The sequence below is a fragment of the Bombus vancouverensis genome, chromosome 1 (assembly GCF_051014615.1).
Source record: "Bombus vancouverensis nearcticus chromosome 1, iyBomVanc1_principal, whole genome shotgun sequence".
In the NCBI taxonomy this organism is placed as follows: domain Eukaryota; kingdom Metazoa; phylum Arthropoda; class Insecta; order Hymenoptera; family Apidae; genus Bombus; species Bombus vancouverensis.
In genome coordinates this window covers 6,749,837-6,773,442 of record NC_134911.1, presented here as the reverse complement: position 1 = coordinate 6,773,442, position 23,606 = coordinate 6,749,837, and the positions used below count along the sequence as shown (strand labels likewise).

General features: G+C 38.3%; 2 protein-coding genes across 2 annotated transcripts in view; both read left to right on the top strand.

Moving 5' to 3' along the window:
* The first annotated feature begins 237 nt into the window (after window positions 1-237).
* LOC117160661 (thioredoxin domain-containing protein 12) lies at window positions 238-1,367 on the top strand. The gene is made up of 2 exons (XM_033341562.2): window positions 238-509; window positions 1,043-1,367. Exons 1-2 carry the CDS (start codon window positions 238-240, stop codon window positions 1,365-1,367), a joined length of 597 nt encoding a protein of 198 aa, XP_033197453.1.
* A 5,453-nt stretch (window positions 1,368-6,820) lies between these two features.
* dmrt99B (doublesex-Mab related 99B) overlaps window positions 6,821-23,606 on the top strand; it is a 33,949-nt gene continuing 17,163 nt past the window's right edge. The window contains exons 1-2 of the mRNA XM_076619730.1: window positions 6,821-9,529; window positions 11,254-11,605. Coding sequence (XP_076475845.1) covers window positions 9,260-9,529; window positions 11,254-11,605 — 622 coding nt within the window. The 5' untranslated portion in view covers window positions 6,821-9,259. The remainder of the gene's footprint in view (window positions 9,530-11,253; window positions 11,606-23,606) is intronic.

Below are 23,606 nucleotides of genomic sequence, written 5' to 3'. Positions count from 1 at the left end.
TCATTATTTTCTACTGTTTTACTAAAATTTGATATTTATGATTGTAACCGCAACTATCGTAATTTTATTCTATACTAGATTTATAACATTAAATGAGGATTCTACATATACAGTTAACCAGTCTAAAATAAGTCACACAAGTCATTATATGCATATCGAAACCTTATCATTAAAGATATTCAAACTTGGTTATATTCACATTATTTGACGATATCATGAAAAATTTCAGTTAAAGTTATGAACAAATGGATCAAATTCTTCAGTACTATAAATCTAATCGCTTTGGCAAATCAAATAGTCGGAAATAACCTTCTTAATATTGGAGATTCGAATTGTGACAAGAGTTTCGAACGATTATTTAAATGGAGGTCTGTTACGTACGGCTTTCAAGAGGCTAAAGTCGTGAACAAACCGATTTTTCTACTCATCCATAAAATGCAATGCCCTTCTTGTCAAAAATTAAAACAGAAATTCTCTAACTCCGTACGATTGATGGATCTTAGCGATCGGTATGTATCGAAATATGTACATACGTGTATGAACATAAATATACATCATTACTGAAGCCTGTGCTACAACCATGTCTGGAACTGGTTAATATTAGTTTTACTACCATTAGATGACGCTACAGTGGCGTCAAATATTTTTTACACAACTAATCACAATCTTTCGTCGACCATTAATTAATATGAATTTTATTCATCCCGTAAGCAACGCGACTTTTTTAGTTAAGTTTGGAACAATGAAAGTTATTATTATCGAAGTTTTATAAAAAAAAATTAAAATAGAAAACTTAATAGGGAAAAATGAACAATTGTAAAAAATTATAAATAGGAAAATTTATCATTGGTCAGTTAACACAGCTAATTTTTTATTTTTATCTAGCATATGAAAACTAACAACAATACTTATTGCACAATATTTATTATATATTATTATATATTAGTATCGTATAGTATAAGTGTTTATAATACTTTAGCAAACATATTCTTAAAATAATCAGCCCTGTAGTTGATTTAATTATATTTTTAACGAATTACAGATTTGTGATGATAAAAGCGGAAATGGGATATGATGCAGCTTTAGATGATGAAAAATTTCAACCAGATGGGAAGTATGTGCCTAGAATATTATTCTTCACATCTAACGGTGACTTTATCGAGGAGGCATATAACAATCATGCAAATGCGGATAAGGAATATAGATTTTTTTACAAGAATCCCTCGGAAATTATAAATACCATGCTGTTGGTTTTGAAAAATCATTCTAAAGAGCCATTGCGATTAATATTTCAATATGAGGAATTGTCGCATCTAGAAACTTGCGATATGGAAGATGATATTATTGTTCCGACTCTCTTACATTAATAATGTAACATTAACCTTTGAAACATGTATGATATGGAGCTATATATGTAATCTATTAGGTTTATAACAATCTTAACTTATAATAGAAAACATTAGATGATTTTTTTCTCACTGAAAATACTAAAAAAATTAATATGACTTAATTTAATTTTGTACTTGTAGATAATATTGGAACTGGGACGAAAGAAAGAAAAATGAAATTTTTCTTTCCCATTCACGTTTCCCACTGTTCCTTTTTATTACTTAAGAAGACGAATTAAATAGTAAGGAAAGGTATAATTAAACTAACGAGAGGAATGTTCTTTAAAGAACGCAAGTAGATAATAAATACGATACATATACTACTACATGTATATTACACTACTACATGTATTATATGACTACTACTACTACATATATTTATATACTACATTTATTTCTCCAACTACAGAAATTTTCTTTTAGAGAACATTACAAGTGAGTCGAATTGATTTAACTTGACTAAATGAAATTAAAAATCATTATTCTAATTCAATTTTTTATAAATATACAAAATAAATAAATGAATTTATACAGATTCTCAAAATAAGGAAACAATGAAAAGAAAGAAGACAAACAACCAAAATAGATATCGTGAAAGTTTTCTCTGAATGGATTTAATATGTAACCAATCTGAATGCGAGCCTGCAGCAGGCGTAACCTTTTCAACACTGTTCCCAATGTTCGAGTCTGCGCCCATACATTAAACACCCATGCACATCAACCTATCACCAGCTCGTACCAGCAACCCTAACGGCGCTTGCGTTTGCAACTGTTTCCATATCGTGTAATGCTGCCGTATTGGTCGACACTGTCTCACTAAGGGTTGCTAACCACGCCCATTTTACCCTCTAGAAACATAGCGCGTTGATACATGCGTTTATCGTACACGTGACTTTCTTAAAAACAACTGGTTTTCATTTCAATTACATTAGGTATAAACGATGTATTATTATCGGTGATTAACTGAAAAATGTTTGAGTCGATAACAAGTGTGAAAAATAACTTCAAGCATATAACTTATACATTATATAATTTTTGTTTGTAATAGATCGATCGACAGGAGATTTCCGGAGAAATTGCGTACTACGTAGATATGTATATCTTGGAAACTATAACAAGTTGGAGCAATATTTCAGTTTGCAAAGATCTGACACAATTTTTTGGAGCGCCTGCGCTAATATTATAATACGGTTTGCATAAAGTTTGGTAACTTCATTAGTTAGACATTTTATTACTGAGAAATGCAAGAAAGTTGAAAATAAAACAATCTTGTCTTTCTGTTTGAATCAAAATTACTGATGGATATCTGGCTTATAAGTGACCACAATAATGTACATTAAAATATCTAATATTAAAATGTACATATATTTTACTTTTATTCAATATTGCATATTTCATGATTAATCATTTTCATTGTACTAAATATAACATGCTAAACAAGATAAAATACCTAAAAAGTAAGTTTCTACTTTACTGCAACAATACCAGTTGAGGATTAAAATCAAAGACCCAATATTAAGTGCAAGTGGAGGATCGTAAAGGGTGTAAAGTATCCACATTACCATTATTCCCATGACCAACGTCTATTGGAAACAGACGTTAGATGTACTCGCGGTTGCACGAGCGCGATTCCTGGGGCAGAGAAACGGCACGTAGAGAAACGTGCACGCATATGGGTTATGTATGGATCTCGGTGTGTTCTGTGTTTGAAGGGTTGCAGATAATATATAGCCCGTTTCGGCGGAGAGAGCTTTTTAGCTTTGACCGTTTCATCCGGCGTCGGTCGGCCCCGTGTGCTATTGCGCCCCGTAATATCGACGATGCCTATATCCACGGTCCGTCACGTTTATTTTTTTTCCTCTCTTTCCCTTTCACCATCCTCTTCCTTCCTTTGGCACGGGCGACAGACCTCGGATTCGTTTGCAGTCCTGTGGCCCCATGTTTCTCGCTCTCTCTGCGGTCGGGGTTTTAAAAAATGAGCCAGGACATTATTTTTACGCGACCCTCCGCCTCCGCCTCCACCTCCTCCTCCTCCCTTCCGGTTCAGCCGTGATTCGAGTGACCGGGGTCCAGTCCTCGTCGTCGTCGTTTCCGCCGGCGCAGCTTGCAATGTGCCGCATCAGCGAATGTGCAAAAATTCAAGGGAGAGAAATAGAGGTGGCGTTAGGGGAGGATTCGAGGCTGGCGAAGGGTGGGGAAACGAGGAAAACCGTTTCCGCGAAAGATGAAAATGGGAGAAAGTGAGAGAGATAGAAGAGGGGGAGGAGAAAAAGTTGCGGCGAGGTGTGAAAGTGAGAGAAAAAGGGGAAGAGTGGTGGAGGGAGCGAGAGAGGGAAGGAAAAAGATTATATATCTCTCGTCTCTCACGTCCGTCCGTTCGTACAGTCGTTTTCAGGGTATGGATGTGGCCTCGCGGATATATCGGCGCCGTGGAAGCCATTTTCAATTCAATCTGTTAAAAGCACGTCAAAAAGTCATACGGTATTTCACCGGCGCGGTAGATCGCGGCGAGACCGCAGGCTTCATCCGGCGACGGTGCCGCGGTGAATGCCACCCGTGCCCTATGGATCTGTCGAAATATATGCCTCTGCATACGCCGCTCTCCATCTGACACCGTTCTCTCTATATGTATATACTATTTTCCTATCTTTAATACAAACACCAGCCATGGTTCTATGAATGCTGAGGGTATAAGTTCTTATTGATTCTTCGTCTCTCTAGATATTCTCTTGCCTTTGTCTTTAACGTTAAGCTCTTGTCGTTTAAACGTGGCTACTTTTTATCGTATCGGTCGTTAATGTATTTCTCGTGTCACGAGGGCTACGTTTTTTTTTTTTAGTAGGAATTCAGAATTTTAGATTCTTTCGTTATTACAATTTAAGACTTCCTGGTGTAAGGTTTAAATCGAAATTGTGTCCTCACATCTCACCAGCAAAATGATGCAGGTCCAATGTCTACTAACGCGTGTTTGTTAACTCTTCAGTAGGTAGGATTTCATTTAGATGTTCAAACCTTGTCTTCCTCGTATTTTTAAATCCTCCTGTGTGTGTTCATCCTATGTGTTCACATATGTGAAAAGATATATCCGAGGTATCGCAAGGTAGATTGTGACTCTAAAAACCATATATCGGTAATTATTTGAGCGATTTAAATTGCTTGAAATTTGTCAAAGTGAAAAAATATTGATAAAAACATAGAATCCTTTCTTTTACCTAACGCAGATATAGTGCTGCAATTGAAATAATACGATTTGTTTGTTTGTTGATGGCTTCCTCGTCGACAGATCGCAGAGAATTCACCCACGCAAGTATCGGAGATTAAGATCAACCTGGTTTTGTACCTGTTCTTCTTTACTCGTTTGACATAGCGACCTATGGTCTAATCTCCCTTATCCGATCAGAAACGATTTGATCAGCTGTTTCTTTCGTCTTGTTGATCTGTGTGATGTTGGCAAACACTGTAACTCGATACAGACGCGATTTTGATCTTAATCTGCTGTTTTCCCCAGTGTAAACAGCCGGAGGGAGCAGTGGGTAGTGTACAAAATACGTTCTTACTCGTGATACCTGCTACCATCGATAAATCAGTTACATCTGGAAACATTCTAATATCCTAGGGTAAGAATCGTGGGAGAATCCTTAGAGGAGCTGTTATTCTTGGTCTAGATGCCTGAGAGTATACTTTATATACTGTATCTTTTGATATTTTTTTCATTTTTTGTTGCCATAATTTTAGATATGTTTCAAGGTTGGTAACTGGTGGTACAAGCGGAAAGGGGGTGATTCTACGCGAAAAAAGAAGTCGAAAATATAAAATAAAAATTTTTTTTTTTAATTTTTCCATCGAGACAACGATCTACAGTGAGATCCGTTATATCGTACCGCACGCGTACCGAGCGAAGATTCAAAGTCGATTTTCTCGAAAACAAAGCCTCAAACGAAAAATTTTTATTTTATATTTTCGACTTCTTTTTTCGTGTAGAATCACCCCCTTTCCGCTTGTACTACTAGTTACCAACCATTCTATATATTTGTTCATACGGGGAGTAAGGGGAAAAAGTTGGCGATTTTAACATTAAAATATAAAGAGAATTTAAAAGCTTTTGCGAGATTCCGTGTTTTCTTCCCTCATACTTCGTACAGAAAGCAATCTTAGATTTAAAAAATATGTATATCCGAGGTAAACAGTAAATCACAATGAAATGATATAAACCACTTAGAATACTAGATTCTTCCTATTATCGAAAGATTCAAGGTATCAATAAAGTTTGTTAAAATGTTTAAATAACAAATTTCGATTGAACAAATAAAATTCTTGAAACTCGATAAATATACTTTCAGAGTTACTTAATCTCTATGCATTATTAAATATTTGTTAATTATCTACATTTAAATATGGTTGAATATCGAGTACCTGCATTTAATATTCGCGAGGGAAATTAATCAATACTTAGGATGTTTTTATTAGGCTGCAATTTGTAATAATTCGGGGATGCAGAAAATCGTGTACTCGGCTTATAATTGCATGGATCGCGTAAACGGGAGTGCACGAGGAGGGGTTGGCTGATACTTTAAAAGCAGGTGTGCATTACCATAGCTATTGGTTTATTGATTTATCCATCGGCGCGTACGTACGCTTTGAGTGGCTGATATGCCAGAGTAAAAAATGGTCCGTGTTGGTGTAGATCGACGGCATCGACGAATACCGTTTCGCGTTGCGGGCTTTTAATGTTGCTCAAACCATCATTGCGTTCTCACTAATGATGCACGAGCATGGATTAATCGGTTCGTAACCGCGCTGAAACGTGCCATTCACTGGAGAGCGCACGGTCAAACGCATTACTTTCGTTTTATCAATTTTCTATTCTGCCAACAATCCAACGATGACGTATACTTGAAAATAAACGTATGTTTATGTCTTTACGCTATTTATCATTATGTCACTGTTTTACATGCAACACATTGTACTACGCGTTGATATAATTATTGAAAAAAGAAAAAAATACATCAAATAGACCTTAAATATAGATATTAAATATTAATTTATAAAATAACTAGATATGCATATCTATCGCGCTTACTAGTTTATAGGTACGTATCGTAAACTACTTCTTCTAAATAATTTATAATTATCATAACACAATATCTTTGTAACGAGCTGCCACAAATAAGTAAAATTTTAGGTTGCATTGCATCTCTTTTTCTTGCTATGTATTTCTGGACCGTATGCGTATAAAGGCGCTACGATGAAAGTTACATTGTTTACTTTTAGGTTAGGATCACTTGTATACATTATAAAAACTTACCTTATGAGAACAGTATACTTACTTACAATTGGTATAGTTAGAATATAAAGAATGTGTTTATGGTATTTATCTATGTTTCGCGGTTTTCGTGTAACACGTAGTGCTATTTGCATACTTTTAAAAGAACTAGAAGAAAATGATACGAAAAAGAAAATATCAAAAAAATTCTAAATAGCTTCTAATGATATGTAATGTGAATTTGAATATTGTATGTACCTATTACGTGTAATGTGACACAAGCAGCCATAAGTACGAATAATCATTATTGAAATGCAAATACCGGTTTCTTCGAAACTACACCGATATAGTTACTTTCGTTCGCATGACTAAGTCAAAAGAGTAATAGTGCCATTGTGAGCGTTACGCGAGCCGAACGTGCATTGTTGTACGCAACGCCTGTAGACAGGCAGGAGTAGAGGTTAGGTAAGCAGAGAGATATACAGGATCTAAATCGCAGAATGCTTAATACATAGAATGCTTTTATTCGGTTCTCATTGCGAGGTAAATAACATCTGTACATTAGATCACTATAAAATCGGTCGCCATTCGTGAACGACAATAGGGCTTCCCCCCATTGAAACCTCATTGTAGAATATGATTCAAGAAAGGCTCGTCGCTATGACGTTGTGTGCCCGTGTGGTTTACAGAGAGTGGAACTCGATGGATCTGAAAAAGAAAGAAACGAAGAAGAAAAGCAAAAAAAGGAAAGAGAAACAGGCGAAAAGAGATGGACTAACCGCGAGCAATCGTGACCGAGCGAATCGAGGTAAAAAAGGAAAAAGAGAAAGATAAAGATTTAAAAAAAGAAAGAAGTGGAGGAATAAGGAAAAAAAGAAGAAAAATAAAAAAAAGAAAGAGAAAGGATATATTCCTTCCACGAAAGGGACGAAGAAGGCGCGCACGGTTAAAAACAGTCCCGACGAAACAAAAGGCGGAGCATAGAGAGAAACGTCTGAGCATCGCTCGCATTGTATTTTACGTTGGAACGGGTTTTAAATAAAAGAGTAATGTGTTTGTCCGTTTTGCCTCCACCAGCACGATAGAAAATACACACGTCTGATACGCGCTTCTGTACGCATAGTTTATCGAGGGTGAGTAGGTAGGTGGGTACGTGGTTAGGTATGTCCCCCTTTCACCCCGAGCCAGATATAAACTCTTAACATCTTGGTGGAACAGCATGTTCGGCCAATCGGGTAGATGCGCGGGCGTGGCCGTGCCTAAGCGCGGCTTTGCGTTTGGCCGAAGCCCCGGGGTGGAACACTGTGGCACAGTGTTTTATTTCGCGCAACTGTGGAGGGGCTGTTAGTTTCTGCCCTATCCCTCCCTGGTAAATTCCTTCTCTCTTTCCCCTCTCGCTCTTTCTTTCTTCTTTTGCCTATTCATCTCTCTCCTAAACGTTCCACTTCGCTTTAACGTCGGTCTCTTTCGTGCTCATTCGTTTCTTTTCGTATTACTGTATTCCCACCCGGACGGTACCCCTCTCCTCTTCACTTTTCCACCTTCTTCCACGTTTTTCCTCTACACTTTCCGTTTCTATCTCTATCCATCTCTTCTCTCTTTCCCTCGTTTCGTTCTTCTCTGCCCTCTTGACTGCTTCCTGGTCCCCTCGCGACATTCTAAAAGTCCCCTCCCACCCCTCGATATTCCCTACTCCCCTCCTCCGCGCGAGCGCGCCCCCCACCTCCTTATTCGTCCGCCTTCAGCTCCCTCTTTGCTGCTGACACCATCACCGCCACCGCTTCTCTGTCTCTCCACGCTACCTGAATCGACTCTCCCGGGATGCTGCAATTGTTGACAATACCCAGAGAGTGAGAGAGAGTGCTGCGAGAGGAGTCGGGGCGATTCCGCATTTCGTACCCCGACACCCGTACGAGCGGTGGTGCCGCCGCTCTTCTCTGCCGGCGAACTTTCGGAAGTGTAGGCGCGTGCGCGTGCTATTAGAGCTATCTCTCTTCGCCCACCCGGTACACCATTTCCTCCGTCTTTATTCCTTCTTTCACTCTATTACATCCGTCTCTCTCTTTCTCGTCCTCTCGTTCCTCGTTTCGCTGTACGGTGCCGGTTCGAGAGTTTCTACCGAACAGCGTTAAATGTGATTTCTTCGGTTGAAGTAAGAAGAGCCCGTGTACCGCTTAACGCTGTGGGCCTCCTTTATCGACCAATGATTCAGTGTGGCCACTGACGCGGCCAAATATACGAGGTATACATATACAGTGTGCATATCCTGGAAACGATAAAATATACGTACTGATAAAAATATCGGTTACGTGAGTTAATAAATCGGTTATGAGAAATACTCGGTAGTGAACGATTTTACGCGACGGGTGTTAGAATGGGAGCGACGCGTGTCAGTGCGAACTGGGCTTTATGCTCGGCCCAAAACGATTGTCCTCGGTGATCGAGCCTATTCTATTGTGAGTTTAATGACGATGCCTACTGATCCGTGATCCTTGTTGATTTTATCGCCCTTTCGTACAGTGGTCATTCACTGGTTTTGTTTTTTTTTGTTTTTTACGTTTTTCATTGATCACGTTGATTCGATTGTTGTTCATTATATATTGAAACAATGTCGTTACCGCGGGGTGTCGGTCTTGGTGTCGACGTTGGTCAATTGATGCAACACCAGCAACAGCAGCAACAACATCACGTGCTACCAGCCGCGTTCTTCCTTCGTGCCAGTGCCGAGAGATATCAAAGGACACCGAAGTGTGCGAGATGCCGTAATCACGGCGTTGTTTCCGCGTTGAAGGGTCACAAACGGTACTGTCGTTGGCGGGACTGCGTGTGTGCTAAATGTACACTGATCGCTGAGAGACAACGAGTTATGGCTGCCCAGGTAAACTGTTGTTATAAAATCTTTGTCAAACAAGACGAATTATTGTTCGATTTCGATAACATCTGTGAGAATAATAGTTTGTTTGGATAACAAATAGTGATGTATTAAGTTTGATCAATGAGAAGAGTTCGTATAGTGGTACATATCTAGAAGCTCTAAAAAATGTGAGGTTAAATGAAACGTCGTGATACGGTTATCCTTGATTGTCAAGAAGTAATAATTTTCTTTCAAAAGATATCCTTTACTAATAAACAGTAATTGTATATATTTTTCAATGATTTGTCGTTAAATGGTCAAATATCTATTTCGAACATCATTGTTCTTTACACAGATATTACATCATATAATTACTTTATTTAAAATTTTACAATATAATCATATTTTAAATTCTATACATTTTATGCAAGTTATATGAAATGCAACATAATCATTATCTTATTAGTTGAAATTATATTTAGATGCTTTACGATCAAAATCTTTTTTTTTTTTTAAATTAGCTATACTTGACGATTGAATTTAAAAATGTTACCTAAAGTATCGCTAAAATAGTGATACTTTAGTGATATCACTAAAAAAGTGTCGCTAGTAAAAAATACATAGTGACAGGTTTACACACAGTAATGATTCGATAATGTGTTAAAATAAATAGATAAACTTGTTATTGTAATAATTAAAGAATATATACATATATGTGTACAATCAAGGAAGCGTGAACTAATTCAATTGGGATCGGCACGAGGGTCTTTCAAAACATGTGATACTCTTCTCTTACTGTTTTACATGCTTTTGAACACGAATAGAAAATTAAACACTTATACCATTATTGGAACTCTAGAAATAATGATACTCTTAATCCTAGTCATTAAAGTACGAGCGTCTCATTATATTTCTTCAAAGAGTCACGGATAATGTTTTGAATACGTAGTTTGATCACTTTGATCCTCGTTGGATCGTAACATTAAACCCACTCGAGATCCTGAATTGAGGATCCTTATACCCTCTTATATAGGTTAGGTTATTTTAATACTCATATCGCTGCTTTTGTAACTAGATTAAGATAGTCAATATTGTAAGAACATCAAGTGATTTTTCTATTTTTACCATTAAATTAATATTATTAGTGCTTTATAAGAAACAAGTTACCAGTGTTAATAAATTTTAGTGCATTAGAATAGTACAGTTATTACTCTAAACTACAAGTTAACTGATCTACCCTCCATTAAATGTACGATTATAAATCATACATAAAAACGGTTATAACAGAAATCTTCATCCTACAATTTATAACTTGACAAACTCGCTTTATTGCGTAGAAGGGTGCAAATAACTTTTTCCTGTATCTTTTCGATATCTGATAACCAAAACTAACTAGGATTTATAAACCATACAATTCCATCAAAAACTCAAAAATAGCCATTTGAACCAATGAAAACTAAAATTCTCCTATTTCACCCACAACGAATATCCATCTCAGTTCTACACTCAAGAATGATTATCCATAATTCAACTTAATTCTCAACTGATATCATTAGATCATATACGAACCACAATAGTCTACATTAATTTATTCAATTTTAAATTACTATATATTAATTCGTATTTCTTACTTGAGCGTTCTGATGTATGATCCAATGGTCATTACTTGATGGTTAAAGAAAAAGAAATCAAAACGTACTTTGTCCTAGCAATTTCAATTCCTGAACTGACAAAGAAACAATTCGCAGGTCGCGTTACGGAGGCAGCAGGCGCAGGAGGAAAGCGAAGCTCGCGAGTTGGGCCTGCAATTGCAGTACAATGCGGGCAGCTGCACCACCGCACCCGTGTTGCCTGGCGCAGCGAGTGCTACCACTCCAGCTGGCAGTCCGCCCCCGCACCCGGCCCATGTAGCGAGTCCTGCCGGCCTGGCAATTCCGGCGGCTGCGGCTGCTGCGGCGGCGGCCGCCGCTGCGCATATCCAAACGCAACTCCAACACCAACAGCCTGATTGCGGTCTCCTACAGCGGAAAAGACTCCCCCAAGACGAGTATCGGCAGCCCAAGGTCGAGAAACAGGAGTCGATCGCCGGTGGAATTGGCGGTGAGTGAAATTTTAGTTTGCAATTGCAATTACCGATATTGTGCTCGAAATATGCAACGTTTCCTGTTATACATACACATATGTATAACATACCTTGATAGAAAATGGCGACATTAAGGAATCAATTTAGCGAGTCAGCTTGCGAGCGAGTTCAATTTTACTTGGAATTGCGGAATGTCGTGAATGGAGGATGTAAGGTTTCTCATGACGCACAATTTAATATTGGCGATATTTAGGAATCAATTGCTAATAATATTATAAACGAGTGGAATTTTACCTTGGGATTATTGTAATTGGAAAGATATGTTAATTACGTTGAGTATGCTGAAGCTACAAACCGTGGAATTTGGCTTTGGACTTGCGGAATATTGTAATCGAAGGCTATAACATTTTTAATCACACGTAACATGATATTGGCGATAAAGATATCTATCTCTAATAAAATTTCACATTAATGTAATTTTAGAGTTATTGCAACTGGGGAATATGTATAGTATAGTATGTATTCCACGCGTTACGTATTTTAATATTAATAATAACGATATGGAGGAATCGATCATTAACGGAATTCTGTGCGATATCTATACAACATTCTGCACAGTTCTATACACAATACAAGATGTGCGTGGTATATTTGTTTGGTAATACCAGCAAATATTTGCAATATTATCAACATCTAAATACTTGACACATTCATTCGTCCTTTTCCGCGCATAATACCAGCGATCATTGAGACCAAACAGGTGGGTCATCGTCGAAATCGCGCGCGCGACGCGTTGGCCAGCCTCACGTAAATCAAGAGTGGCACGCACTTTTCGTTCTGATGGGAAGGTGAACAGCACACGCGTATGCACTTCACGGAGGGTGAGAATGAGCCTAGCAAGGAAAGAATGAAGTCTCGAGGAAGGAGCGAAGGGTCGTGTGCGCAGAGAATTAAAAAAAGATGAGAAGAAGAGAAGGAAGGGAAAGAGAGTGGGAGAAGGAAAAGGAAAAAAAGCCGCCACTAACGAGTATACGAGACTTTAAGCTTTGAGTGGTATAATAAGGGGCCAGGAGTTTGGCCATTATTTACTTAACATTATGGTCTCTGGCCACTTGCCCTATTTAGTCGCGTATGTTCACGCACGTTCCTAATGGGCACTCGTACGCAACTCAACTGTGCTAAACGCATGCGCTCTATCTCTTTCTCTCTTTCTCTCTCTCTCTCTCTTTCTTCCTTTCTTCCTCTTTCTCTCGTACTCTCACGCACGTTCTACTCTTGGTCGCGTGTCATATTTTTGCTGCTCTTATCGCAGTTTGCGGAATTGTCGGAATAGCCATTGGTTACAAGAGCATAAAGAGTAAGTGACGTTGGTTGTCTGAGTCTTCTGTTTTTGTAATCTAGGGTTTAGGAAATTTGAGAATCTCGCCTCTTGAGCTTCTACAGCTTTAAGAGCATTGGGATTAGTAGGAAACTTTGGACAATGGTATTATCACTAGGAATATACATCTTTTCTGATATTTTTATACTAAATATAGAATATAGTAACAACCTAATACACTAGAACTAATGGAATAGATTATAGATCTCTGCATATTTCTCTACATTCTATTCATTTTTCTATATTGAATTTCCAATAAAATCCACAAACATCCATAATCTGTTAATAACAAATATGTAAATTGCAGAAAATAATTCATTCTATTCATTTTTCTATATTGAATTTCCAATAAAATCCACAAACATCCATAACCTGTTAATAACAAATACGTAAAATACAGAAAATAATATAGCTGTTTTCTAGAATTTTTTCCAATAGACAAGAAATCACCTTTCAATGCTTTTCACAATCGTTTTTCCTGTCTCTTTCGACTTTCGCGAGGATCTTAAAATCATGGAGATGGAAACTTCGATTTCGCTCGGTTTCAATTACACCTACGCCTCCGTCCTTAGACTTGGTCGACACACAGGAGGTCTCTCATCCCTCTGTGAAAGGTGGAGAAGGGTCGCACGAGTAATACACACAGGATATCTCCTCCTGCTTCGATCTTCGAAACAGAGTGCTTACAGTAGTGTGTACAGACGAGGCGCGTCTTCAGTCGAGAAGTTTAGCCGTAATTGAATTTCTCGGGCCAGTGCCTACCACCGCGGGGGATTCTCGACTGGTTTGTTGGTTGGTTCGATGGTCTCCTGTATTCTTGCTAGGTCGAAGATCCTGAGGTTGCCAAGAGAGGGTTCATGCACTCTCGCTCTCTTCCTAGTCGCTTTTCGAGAGGGTCTTCCACGATGATACCGTCTTGTACATCTTCTACACGAGATTCTGACCCTGAGTTTTGAATTTGAATTATCGAAATTGGTTTTTTTGAATTTTAATTGATATCAAATCATAAACATATAGATAAATGGATATAATACGTTCAATTTTTCTTACTCTTCTCCTAAAATATTTTACACGTTACATTTTTGTACCGAGATAACTTTGACTCTGATTGACTATAATTTCACTTTGAGACTAATTAATGTACATTTATAATAATTTATAATAACAGTTAAGTTAATCGTATTGAGATTGTCGATATTATGTGCATGTATGAGAAATTAAAATATACGAAATGCATATGCAAAAGTATGTAAAATATTAAAAATATCGCATTCGTTATATGCAACATTACACTTAGTTCAAACAAAAACATCCGCAGTCTAACAATCATATTCTGCGAGCCCAGTAAGTGAATGAGCAGTAACATAAATGTCAATACATTATTTTTTGCAAAAAATACGAAAATATTGAAATAATTCCATCAATATACTATTACTTATGCTACACATACACCGTAAGTATTACACAGGATATTCTCCTTACTCTTATCGAAAAGCTTTAACGAATTTTACTTTATTTAGTCTTTTCCATTATAAAATACCTATGATATAAATAAATTCAGAAATTTACAATAAAGTAACTAAGAGCAATAAAAGCAAATGAGAAATATTTACTCCGCACTACTCAGAAAGTATCGAATTATATTCGTAGCCGGCAGTGTGCGTTTTTCCAATGATATTATCAAATTTGTTCTGCATATTCCTAACTCGACTTACATACTCGTATGTAAGTACTATATGTATATCATTAAAACGGGATAATATACTTACACGGAGAGACGATTACTCGCAAAAGGAGGATGCGACGTAGATTTGGTCTTTCCAGGGAGGACTCCTCGAATGTTAGGTAGGATACGCTTTGTACCGGGTCGTACACACGCGAAATGGAAGAACGTTCCTTTTGTGTGTACGCGCGCGGTACACCCTTTATCCCCCGAAGGATCACTTGGTCTCTCCTTCGTCTAACCCCGGGGACCATTATCCAGCCAGTTTCTCACAGTAGAAGCTTCTTCGAGTGTCCAAGAAACTTTGTGAAAGACCAGTTCGCTTCCGTTCTTCCTCTTTCGTGGCTGCGGAGGACACCAGGAAATTATTTCACTCGACCGTGCAACGTTCGCCCTCGGCACCGATCTTCTCTAACCCTCCAGTGCTTAAGCTCTGCCTCGCTTCTTCTTCCTCCGATTTCTACTGGTGCAGTACGATGATATCGCGTTCAGCAGAGTCTGTTTAAAGGGATCTTCTGTGGCGACGTCGAGGAAACTTTTTCCAGTTTTCCGTGTCATCGTTGGCTGGTCAAAGCGACGCGACGGTAGCATCTGTTGCCGAAGACAGTGTTTGAGATTGCGGTGTGCAGGGATGGCAGATTGAACGATGGCTGTGTCGCTGGTGGTTGATAACGTCAGTTGAGAAATATCTCTTATTACAGATGGCAGATAGATCTATGGGGAAAATATATCTATTAGGGGAAGATCACGAACCATTCATTTCACTAATAACACGATTAATAATATTAATATTGTTAAAATAATATGAATGTGAAATTGTACAAGTCACAAATTTTGCAAATTACATTGATAAGATTAGATAACAGGAAGTATCTAATACGACGAATAATTTTGTTACTAGACAAAGTTGAAATATATTAATCGTAAATTAATAAATTAGAAATCCTACTTAAAGTTTTGTTTGATGACTTGGCTGCATCATTTCCGCCTACAATAACCTCTATGCAGTCCGTTATTTCTAACAACACGAGGTCTCTTAAGGGTCATGGTATACCACAAGTCTCAGGTATTTGCAATTTGTACGGAGCCCTAGCAACGAGTTTGTCCACTCGTAGAAAGAATGGCGAACGTGGCACGAATAATTACGAAGGCTTATCGCCGATAGAACGAAGGAGATGAAATCCACGATGGGGGCCGGCTACTTACGTCCCGGCGACGTGCCTGGTAACATTGTTTGCAAAGAGTCAGCACGGCTTCGCGGAACAGAAGAGCCCGGTCACGGACTATTCCTACCTATTTGCATAGGTGTAGCCGGTCCTACGAATGCACGTACACGTGCAACGCCGCCGTGGAAGCACGTTTCCCCGAGTGTGTTTGAACAAAACTCCTGCCAGTCGTCCCTCTTTTTATCAGACGTATACCAATGTTAGACAGTGATCCACGAATCCATGCTCTCGATCATGAACTTTCCTGGAAATCCTCGTTTCTGTACATGATTCTTCACGCTATATGACTCGTTATAACCTTTGTATGTTATAGCATATTATAGTGTAGTGGTTTGTTAATCCATTAAGGACTAGCAGCTGTGTTAAAGTTGTATTAATGTAACGTTATTAAGAACACGTATATATGGTATATATGATATAAGTTGTAGTATTTCCAAGGTACTGAGGAGAGATGTTGCGGAAGAATTATGTATATTGCCAATGAAAAGTAACGAAGAGTAAAAGTTGAGGATAATTACTTATTTTAGAATATAAATGTTATAGCCATTAACACAACTGTAGTATCGTGGAAAGGAGGGCCTGTGGTGGCACTCGACAGTAAATACCACCACTCGACACTAACTATTATCGGACGACGATAGCGCAGTGGTTGGCACCTTAGGTTGCGAACGTTCGGGACCCGGGTTCGAATCCCGGCGACCGGAGGTCCGATTTTTCTTCCACGGTACAAAAAATGAGGAAAAGAGTGGCCGTACCCAGCAGCGGATCTCTACAGCGCTAAACACAGCTCAACGATACTACACAACTATATGTTGAAAAATTACGACTGAAATATACACAAGAATATGATATAGAGATATATTAGGTAGATATACAGTCTAGATAATAAGGCGAGCATTAAGCAGATATAGGGTAGTCTAAACGTCAAGCAGAAATTAGATATGCAATCAGCCAGCTGCAGAATAGAGATTAAAATATTAATAGTATTCATAGTATTCCTTGTACATTCTATAAGAATTGTATTCTCATTAGAATGCAATAATACAAAATATCATTGTAAAGTTACTACGTCCTATGCTAGTATACTGCCGGCTAAAGTATAGCATACGAGATATACATTTAATATTTGTGTCATATATAGATGCTTCTTACGTCGAAAGAAACGCGCATCGATAATGGCCTTGTCAGATGATCATCGTCTATAACCCACGAATCAACGTCGGATATTCGTGTTCGAGTAGCGAACCAAACGTATCACGAACTCGCCAAATCCTTGATCTTTGCATCACAGGTTCCATTTCTCCGCGAACGATTCGTCGACCAGAGGAATATTCACTGCCGAGAGAAAAAGGTGAGAGGGTAGTAGCAAAGAAGAAGAAGCTGGCCATGGAAATGGAATCAAAGTGTTTTATATTCATCCTCGATGGTTTCCTCTTACTGCACCAGTCTCTCTGGATCGCTTTTCCAATTTAAAAATGTTATTCGGAAGTTTTCACCGACCACCATCCTCCTCCCGCTCTTCCACTATATTTTTCTCTGTTTAACGACGAAGAAGGAAGAAAGAAAGCGGCTGTGGTTAATCAAACGTGTGCTCTATCGTCGAAAGGGCTTCTTCTTCCTTTTGTTACATCTGCACTCCCGTCGAAGAACAGTTACGCGAGCCGCGCTCTTTTTAATTACGTCCAAAGGTATCGCTTATCACGATCTTTTCATCGAATAAGGTTTTCAGAGAGAAATTGAGGTGGATCTTCGACCACGTGAAATTACAGCGCTGTGAAGGATATTATACGATGGGGACCTTCCTTGTTCAATTATTTAATATAGACAATAATAACGATTAATAGTAGTCGCGTGAAATTAAGATTGGAAGATACTAGAGACTCGGATTGCTTCCTTTTTAGTTGCAAATCGGCTGTTTTCTTTCGTCGAACTGCGTATTTAACTGTATTAATTGGCTATGCTGAATATTATAATAATGACAATTAATAATGATTATAATATAGCGAGATTTAACTTTCAGCATTGCTTCGATGTATTTTACATACTTTGTACGGGATTTTGCATGTAATTAATCCATTCGTTGCTACTGAGATACGTATTTTTTCATTAGAGGTGCCTCACGTTGCGTTGATGGAATTATTTAAGTGACGATACTAACGCGATTGTTACGATTTTGTTCTCTGTGCGCTTTCACAAATTCATTATACATTGGGTACATAGGAATAGCAATGGTTACTTAAAATACAGTGGTTACAAAAAGTATTTGCACGTGTCCTTACTTTCGAACGAAGCATTTTTAAGCTGCCTTTTTAGAAGTTTCCATGATACAAATTTGAAAAAATGATGAATTTCCATGATACAAAATTTTTGTAGCCATATGAAACCACTGCTAAGTGATGCAAAATTGAATGTACTTGTTGCTTTATTAAGTTTCGGCTTCACAACCCGGAAATGGACTTGATTTTGCAATATTTTCTGAAACTCACACATACTTCTATCTTCTTCACAGTTGATTTCACACACATACAAGGTTCGTAAAGCTAAGCGTATTATTATAGAAAAATATACAAGATCTGGCCGAATAAAATGTAATTTCTTATGGAAAGGTAGGGAAAACATGTAGAGTAATATTTTTTCATTCTCGGCCTAGGTTTCGAGAAAATCGAATTTGCAAAATATTTAAGTCGGTATTTAAAAATTGAATAAAACACAAGTATACTGGAACGTAACTAATTCTGAGCTAAATAATCGACAGGAGGTGATTTTACAGGAGGTAGAATAACATTTTCTCACAAGCCGCTTTGTTTCCAAGAAAAATAAATTGGAAAATCTATCGTATGCATGTGCTATGCCGATTCTTAATTAAACATGTTCAAACTCTATTTTCTTGAAAATGACGCATTAAACGGGCAAATTTTATCTTTCGCTCTTTACTTATTTTCGTATTTCGAATAACGTCCTATTTATTTAGCCTGTTAACTGCGGAGGTAAAATCAAGCGATTTTAAATAAATGCTCCCATGATAGATTTCAGAGGAAGGATTATATTTTTATTCGATAAAAAATTAACAATTCATTGTTGGAAAAGGTTGTTACAAAACTTAAAAACTGCCGGAAAATAAAATTCATAAACAAGAAAAATTAAAGGACCAAAATTGAAGAATTTCAGTTGATTTCAGTGTGGTATTTTTCAAAGCATGATACCACAAAAAGTGACATTTCTCAGGTCAAACGCGTGACTTCACTCACACTCTTACGGATTCCATTTTTTGAGCAGAACTTCGCATCTTCGTGATGGATTTGCTTTTGAAATTGTAGCTGGTATGAAGTTGGGGACATATTTTCCGATGAGATGTGTAGCTTTTGCAGCTGCAGTTGGTCCACCAATATTCAAAGCTTGTGCCTGCTAAATTGCACATTCTTCGACAATTTCCTCAACACAATTCGAGCAAAGATTTTAATTTTTTTAATATAACACGTAGGAGTTCGAACATATAACGTCTATGAGGTGGAGAAATATTTTCTTATAATACTTCCTTTTACTTGTATTTTTCTTGTAAGTGTATATGATGTAATTATTCCATCGCTTTTCTCCACGTCACCCACTTTCTCGTCGGTTTCCTCACTCTAACGCCTCGTTTCTCTATTTCCATCGTAAATTATTATAAATAATAATATCATAATTAAATCATTATAAATTTCACTAAGGAGCAATACACATCAATAGCATTATTTTGTTCATATATCTTGCAATACACCGACCGATACTGTTCTAGTGAAGATGTTTTTATATCTCGAGGAACATGAAGTCCCTTTTGTCGCAAAGTACCAACAATATCTGTCTTAAAGACACATAGCTTTTTCGCGAGTTCTATGCTGGTGTACCAACTATCCGCATACTAAACTAAACGCCTAGTGTAATAAATAGATAACGGCAGAGTTCTAGAACGATGCAAATTGTGATCTTATATTTAGGATAATTTTGACTGTGATCTGTATCTGTTCCAAGGTATATACAGAAGTTCCAAATGTATCCAGATTGACCTTCGCGTAATACGCGCAACTTCATTCCAAAACGACTCATTTTAGAAGGAATATACCGCTTCCAAGACTTCCCGATGGACGCAGTAACGTAGGCAAAACAATTTGGAAAATACCCGATATACGCAGTGAATAGCCGATATACACATCAATGGAAATAATCAAATAACCAAACTTTTTTGTATAAAATACTTACTGAGTACGTAAGGGAAACATACCATTAAATGTCATTTATATCACTTTCTACTAAAATTTACAGATTTCATAGTAAATGGTAATTTTCTATTTCACACAACAAGTATACATGTCGACCGCACCGAAATAAAGTTTTGCATTGATGTGTATGCACGTCGAACGCACTAAACTGGTTAAATCCAGTCGGTAATTAGCCAAGTTCAAGTATACTTGATAAATTTACAAACTCGATTTTTTCGTATTTTATCCAGGACCAAGCCGAGGATGAACAAATTTTATTTTATATTATTTTCTTCTTTTTCCACAAGGAATCGCGTCGTGCCCGCTTTTTACGTGTTATACGACCGGATCGTGTATATATATACAGGGTGGTTGGTGAGTGGTGGTACAAGCGGAAAGGGGGTGATTCTACGCGAAAAAAGAAGTCGAAAATATAGAATAAAAATTTTTTGTTTGAGGCTTTGTTTTCGAGAAAATCGACTTTGAATTTTCGCTCGGTACGCGTGCGGTAGGTTATACCGGATCTCACTGTAGATCGTTGTCTCGATGGAAAAATTGGAAAAAAAGAATTTTTATTTTATATTTTCGACTTCTTTTTTCGCGTAGAATCGCCCCCTTTCCGCTTGTACCAATTACCAACCACCCTGTATATGTCAGAGATGAAAGGACATCTGGGCTTTTCTTTTGGAATGTTTCAGAAGATCCCCAATACTTTAGCCCAGACTTTTATCATAGCTAATAAATTAAATAATAAAACTGAGAAATAGTTGTAATGTTCTAACCCGAGTATAGGTGCCCGAGGTTTATGACAGTGGGCTTGGGCTCGAAGCGACATAACGGGTCACTGAACGTAGTCACGGTCACGGGAGAGACGTGTACCTAACAGAGGTATGGAATAATGCTGTCCTTAAAAACAAAGATTGACCCGAGAGGTACGGAGAGGAGTATATAAGGACAGTTCCACTTGGACTGTAGTTCAGTTCAGTTCATTCAGATAAGTTCTACTTGTACGTTGAGTCACACCAGAATCGTGTATCACATCGCATTCGTTGTTCCGTTGACCGTGGATTCGTTATCGAACGTAAATTCGTTGTCATCGACATCTCGATCATCCAATCGCCGTTGTTACTTGTTACACTCTGTGATAATCACATTGGTATCCGTAAATATCGTCCATAGTACATCACAACGATGGCCAGTTCACGCGAACATTCATTATACACCCCTAACTTTAACGATAACCCGACATATATACACCTATGTATAAAATTGAACGTACTTGAACCTGACTAATCGGTACCTGATTAAATGCAACACTAAGTACAATGATGCGTCGATACTTTGTGTAACCACTGTATGCATGTAAAAGCTCAGGATAAATCAGAGATTTCCACGGCGGAGGGTTTGTGGAGGGAAAGCGCGAGATGGCGGAAATCGGGTTGGAAGGGTGGAAGAAGGAGCACGAGGAGGTGAAAAAGAAGAGAATCAGAGGTGGAAGCGTGGCTTCCCCCGTGGCCCTGTTGGCGTTCAGCAACCGTTTACGAGGCATAAACGCCGAAACAAAAGGCGGCTGGGCGCGAAACAATTAAAAACGTTACGCCCGATCGCTCTCCACCGGTTCACCCTTACCACCACCCCCACCCTATTCTTTCTTTCTTCTTTTTTTGTGTCTCTCCGCCCCTCACCGCTTATATTCACGATCATTCTCTCTCATTCTATCTAGTTCTGTCTCCGTTATTTTTTCGCTTGGTGGCTTGTCGCGAGGCTCTTTAACCACCCCTATAGCCATCGAATCGAGAATGAAAAAGGGACCAGGAGGGGGTGGAACGTGTATAGGCATCCCTTTCTAACTTTGGTTGCGGAGCACCCGGTTTTTGCACCCCTTTCGCCAGCGAAACACGAAAACACACGGACGGATAAACCCCGACGCCCACACGTCCCAACGTGGAAACAAAAGGGGAATCGCGACGATTTAATGACTGATCGGGCTGTTGCTCGCTGTGTCGCTTAACTCGGCTCTCTGCCATATACCAAGATGTTATGTATCATGGCTTTCCCTTCTTTTCCTTCGTCTTATGTTATGTGGTTCTTACGTGCATCGGATGACCCTAGTGTATTGTTGATTCTTCTGTTAGTTTGTCTTCCTTCCCATTTTAGCTTTTGTCTTTTGCGTTGTTCTTTAGCGAAGTAGTTTTTCGCCGTGATTCTTCTCTCTCTGGTTTATATGCAAAAGGCTGAAATATATAGAAAGTGGTGTTAAAATTAAAATACATCGAACACTAGAAAGAGATATTCAAAGACACAGTGTCTGTTATTTATGTATAAATTAATATATATCAATAATTCATAAACATAATTTTCGTATAAATCATATAGAAGAACCTAGTTTAATTTAACTCTTTTCTCTCTCTTTTCTAACCAATTAGAATCTATTGGATTTTTTTATTTATTTATTTATTTAAATTTTACAATTTGTCCAGTAGGACATTTGGTAAAATATTATAGCTTAGTGGTATAGTAATGTAACATTTTTTTTTATTTATTTATTTATTTAAATTTTACAATTTGTCCAGTAGGACATTTGGTAAAATATTACAGCTTAGTGGTATAATAATATAACATGTGGGTGGCTACTCCCAGCGGGCTACCATCTTCGTGTTTGTTAGGTTATGTCCTTTGTGAAATCTATTGGATTGGCAAATAAGTTTAGGTGGTATTGACAAAATCCGCAATCACTTAGCTGCTAACCCAATATTCCTCCAGTTCGCCTTTTCTTCTTATTTTTCTTACGTCTGTGTAGTCCTTCCAAGATTCTTTTTCCAAAATTTGAAGTACTTATCAAACACTAAGTCAAACATCATCGTAAACCGCCATCAGCATCAAACAACGCTATCACTTGAAACTATAAAAAAACATCAGCAAACCTCAAACGCTCAGTTATATGGTGCAATCACATTCCACGTAAAATCTAGTCGGGGAACGCTCATTCATGCCAAACGCGATGAAGACCAAGCATCAGAGAATCAGATCCAGCAGCAGCTGGATGTAGTAAAATACAGCTCTCGTTCCTTCTTTCCTATCGACGAATAAAAACCAGAGTAGAAAAGGGGTGGGGACGTGTGGATGGTTAAAAAGCGGGTGAAAACATTCCTGGGCCGATCGCCGCGAGATTAATTAATCGGATGCGACGGGGAGTCGCGTTGAAAAAAAGACGTTTGGTCGGCGAGAGCTTCGTAATACATTCCAGTTACCGAGGCAGCCAGTGGATGGCGAAGTAAATCAGGTGCGGTGCAGCGTGCATCGTGCACGCGCCGGAAGAACGAGCGACGAACGTGAAAAGGACTTCTCATTATTACGTATCGATACGCCCGGAAAATAGCAGAGGCCCGGCGATCCGTGGTCTCGCCGCGACAAAAATCAACGCGGGGAAATCGGCGCGGTTCGAGGGCCGAGCTG